The sequence below is a fragment of the Ichthyophthirius multifiliis genome (genome assembly GCF_000220395.1).
Source record: "Ichthyophthirius multifiliis unplaced genomic scaffold scaff_1120509251353, whole genome shotgun sequence".
Taxonomy (NCBI): Eukaryota; Ciliophora; class Oligohymenophorea; order Hymenostomatida; genus Ichthyophthirius; species Ichthyophthirius multifiliis.
The window spans coordinates 45664-48964 of record NW_004085956.1 but is presented as its reverse complement, the minus strand read 5'-3'; the positions used below and the strand labels follow the sequence as shown (position 1 = coordinate 48964).

At 16.1% G+C, this 3301-nt stretch overlaps 1 protein-coding gene across 1 annotated transcript, besides 5 other annotated features; it reads right to left on the bottom strand. All coding sequences in view use genetic code 6, as the record gives it.

Moving 5' to 3' along the window:
- Positions 1-642: 642 nt before the first annotated feature.
- Positions 643-721: a microsatellite.
- Positions 646-718: a microsatellite.
- A 456-nt stretch (positions 722-1177) lies between the features above and the next one.
- Positions 1178-1203: a microsatellite.
- Positions 1204-1273: 70 nt separating this feature from the next.
- IMG5_187920 (protein kinase domain protein) lies at positions 1274-2628 on the bottom strand. Its single transcript, XM_004027143.1, has 2 exons — positions 2317-2628; positions 1274-2258 (listed from the first exon to the last, which is right to left on the bottom strand). Exons 1-2 carry the CDS (start codon positions 2596-2598, stop codon positions 1410-1412), a joined length of 1131 nt encoding a protein of 376 aa, XP_004027192.1. The 5' UTR covers positions 2599-2628; the 3' UTR covers positions 1274-1409.
- Positions 2629-3154: 526 nt separating this feature from the next.
- Positions 3155-3198: a microsatellite.
- Positions 3157-3197: a microsatellite.
- Positions 3199-3301: the final 103 nt, after the last annotated feature.

Below are 3301 nucleotides of genomic sequence, written 5' to 3'. Positions count from 1 at the left end.
AGAAAGTCCTTTTGTAGTATTAATTGTTGAATTTTTTATTTTTTGGTTTTATATATAACGAGGAGAATTTTTTATTTCAGACATTTAAAATAAATGGTATATTGTTGGCTTTTTGATAATATTATTTTCTTATTCATTCTATTTTTGGTGCTAACTCTTATTTTTTTAACTTATTTCTGATTCTAGTGATGACTTATTGCTTGAAGTTTCTTTACTTTCGTTTGTTTCGACTTATTTTGAATGTTAACTACTTTAATTTATTGATACTGTATATTCTTTTTAATTATTTTGTGTTTGGATTAATGCTTTTATAAATTTATCTTTTATTTTTTCTTAACCTTAACGAAGATCTATTAAATTTTCTTCTGGCAAAAAACTAGATTAAGTTTAAATAGATGTATACATTAGTTAATTAAAAAAAGTATTAATATTTAAATATTTTAAATTTATAATTATATTATTTTTTATTATAATGTTTTAAATAATATATATAAAAATTTTTTTTTATGTAATAACGCAATATGTGAAAATAATCCTCCCTTAAAAAATTTTTATTTTATTGGATATTAAATATAATTTAAATAAAAAAAAAATAAAGAGTATTCTCTTTTAAGATGAAATGGCGGTATATAAAAAATTCTCTATATATATATATATATAATATAAAACAAATATATATAAATATATATATATATTATATATAATATATAATATATAATATTATGTTTTTTCTTTTTCACTTAAAAAAGCTGAATATATTTATTTTTTTTTGGATGAAATTTTATTCAAGAGATTTTAGTATAATATTTATAATTATATATTTAAAAATACTAATTTAATTAAATATTATAATTTAAAATCTATTTATTTATTTTTTTTTAAAAAAAAAGTTAATTATATATTGATTTTATTATTAAATTAAGATTTTTTTTGTTACTTTTAATATCTTTATTATTTTAATTGTTTTTTAAAGTATTTATATTTTATGCATTTTACTTGAAATATTTTAAAATTTAATATTAATAAGAATTGTTTATAATTAGATGTAAAATTAAGTTTTTATAATATATGATCAAGTTTTTTTAAAAAATTGTCTTATTTATAATTTATGTATATATATAAAATATATTCTATTAAATAATATTATATATATTTATATAAAATATTTTTATAAATTTTTTTTTTTAATTTTTTTTTAATTTTGTTTAATTAGATTTATCATTAAATCATTTTGAAATCACAAACATCGTCTTTTTCTTCATCCATTTTTTCATCCATAATATACAAAAACTCAGAATTTTCTATTTTGTTAGTTTCATTATGACTAGAATCATATATTTTTTCACTATTCATACTATTAATTATATTTTATTTAGGCGAATCAACAGTAAATTCTAAATATATAAAATTCAATAAATAAACATTTATATTAAAAAAATACTTGTATATTATTCTACAGAATATGCATTTTCTTCAGTAGGTGAATATAAAGGTAAATCTTTAAACTCTGAGTCAATATATCTAATATCTATTTCACTATCTAACTTGGGAATAAAAGGAGGTACAATTTATCTTTTTTCTAACAAATCCCATCTTAAATCAGCAAACCATGGATGATCGATAATTTATTTAGCTCCATCAATAGTACCAAGTCTTTTATTAGAATTTTTTTCAAGTAAACCAGTCAAAAGGTTTTTTAAATTACCTTGAATTCTTTCATGGGGTTAAGGTTACATTTCTCTTATATTTTTAAATAAAATATTCCTATTTGAATGATAAAAAGGAGGTAAACTTGTTATCATTTCATAGATGATATTTCCTAAAGTCCACCAATCTGCAGGTTTGCCATGTCCTTATCTATTTAATATTTCTGGTGCTAAATATTCAGGAGTTCCACATAAGGAAGTAGCAGTTTGCTAGTCCGTAACATTCATTTTAGATAATCCAAAATCCGTTAACTTTATATAACCATCTTTATCTATGAGTATATTTTCAGGTTTCAAATCTCTATATATAATATTTCTACTATGTAAATATTAAAGGGCTTTTACCATTTGAGCAGCGTAGAATTTAGTTCTTTTTTATATTTTTTTATATATTATATTTTATAGATTTTACTATTGCTCATTTAAATGTTTTTTTGTGGATAGCAAAGTATATAGTTCTCCTCCAGGACAAAATTCAAGAGCAAAAAAAAGCTTTTTTTTATCTTAAAATGCGTATTTCATTTTTATTATATATTAATTATCAACTTATTACTTTTTTTTTTTTTTTTTTAATCAGTAAAAAAATAATATTTTTTGTTTTGTTTTTTACGAGTATATTTCTTTCAGCTATTACATGTTCCCTTTAATTTTTTGCTTCAATAAGAGATTTTTTTATAGCTTTTAAAGCATATATTTAATTGTCATCTTTTTTTCGGACTAAAGATACTTTGGCATATGATCCTTTTCCAATTATACTGAGTAAATAAAATGAGTTTATGGAAATGGGGGACTTTTTTTTTTCTTATTCTGATTTCTAATCCTATTCATTCAAATAATTTAAATAATCTTGGCAATATTATTAATATATAGGATTTTTTTAGATTTTTTTCATTTTTTGACAATTTTCTATATAATATATAATTTAATAAAAATAATTGATTATAATTATGTTTTTTTTAAAAAAAAAATATTATTTTTTGTTTAATAAAATAAGTAAATTGATTTAAGTAATTTTTTACTTTTTTAATTAATATTTTTATTTTTGTATCAATTTAAAATGTAAAAAAAAAAAAATATAAATAAATTTATATTTTTAATCAGCTTTTATTTATATCCAATAACTTAAATTAACAAATATTAAATTAATATAATATTTAAAATATTATTATTGTATTCATAATCATTTTGAAAAAAAAATCTATTATTAAAAAATTATATTATAAAATTTAATATATTTCAAATATTAATTCTTTTTTTTTTTTTATTAATATTATTTCATTAAATTAAAATTTTTAAAAATATTTATTATTTATTAATTTTAACAAAACATATTATTTTTTTAAAAAATATAATAATATAAACTTAAAAATATTTAATTAAAAAGATTTTTTATATTTAATTTAAATTATATTTAAAAATATATATATATATATATAATGATAAATATAATTTTATTTTATTTTATTTTATTTATTTTATATTTTTTTATTTTTTCCTTTGGTAGAAATTCTAAAATATTAAATCATAATATATTATTTAAAAATTATTTAATAATAGCTTTTAAAAAATATAAAATATTTATTCATATTTTTTTA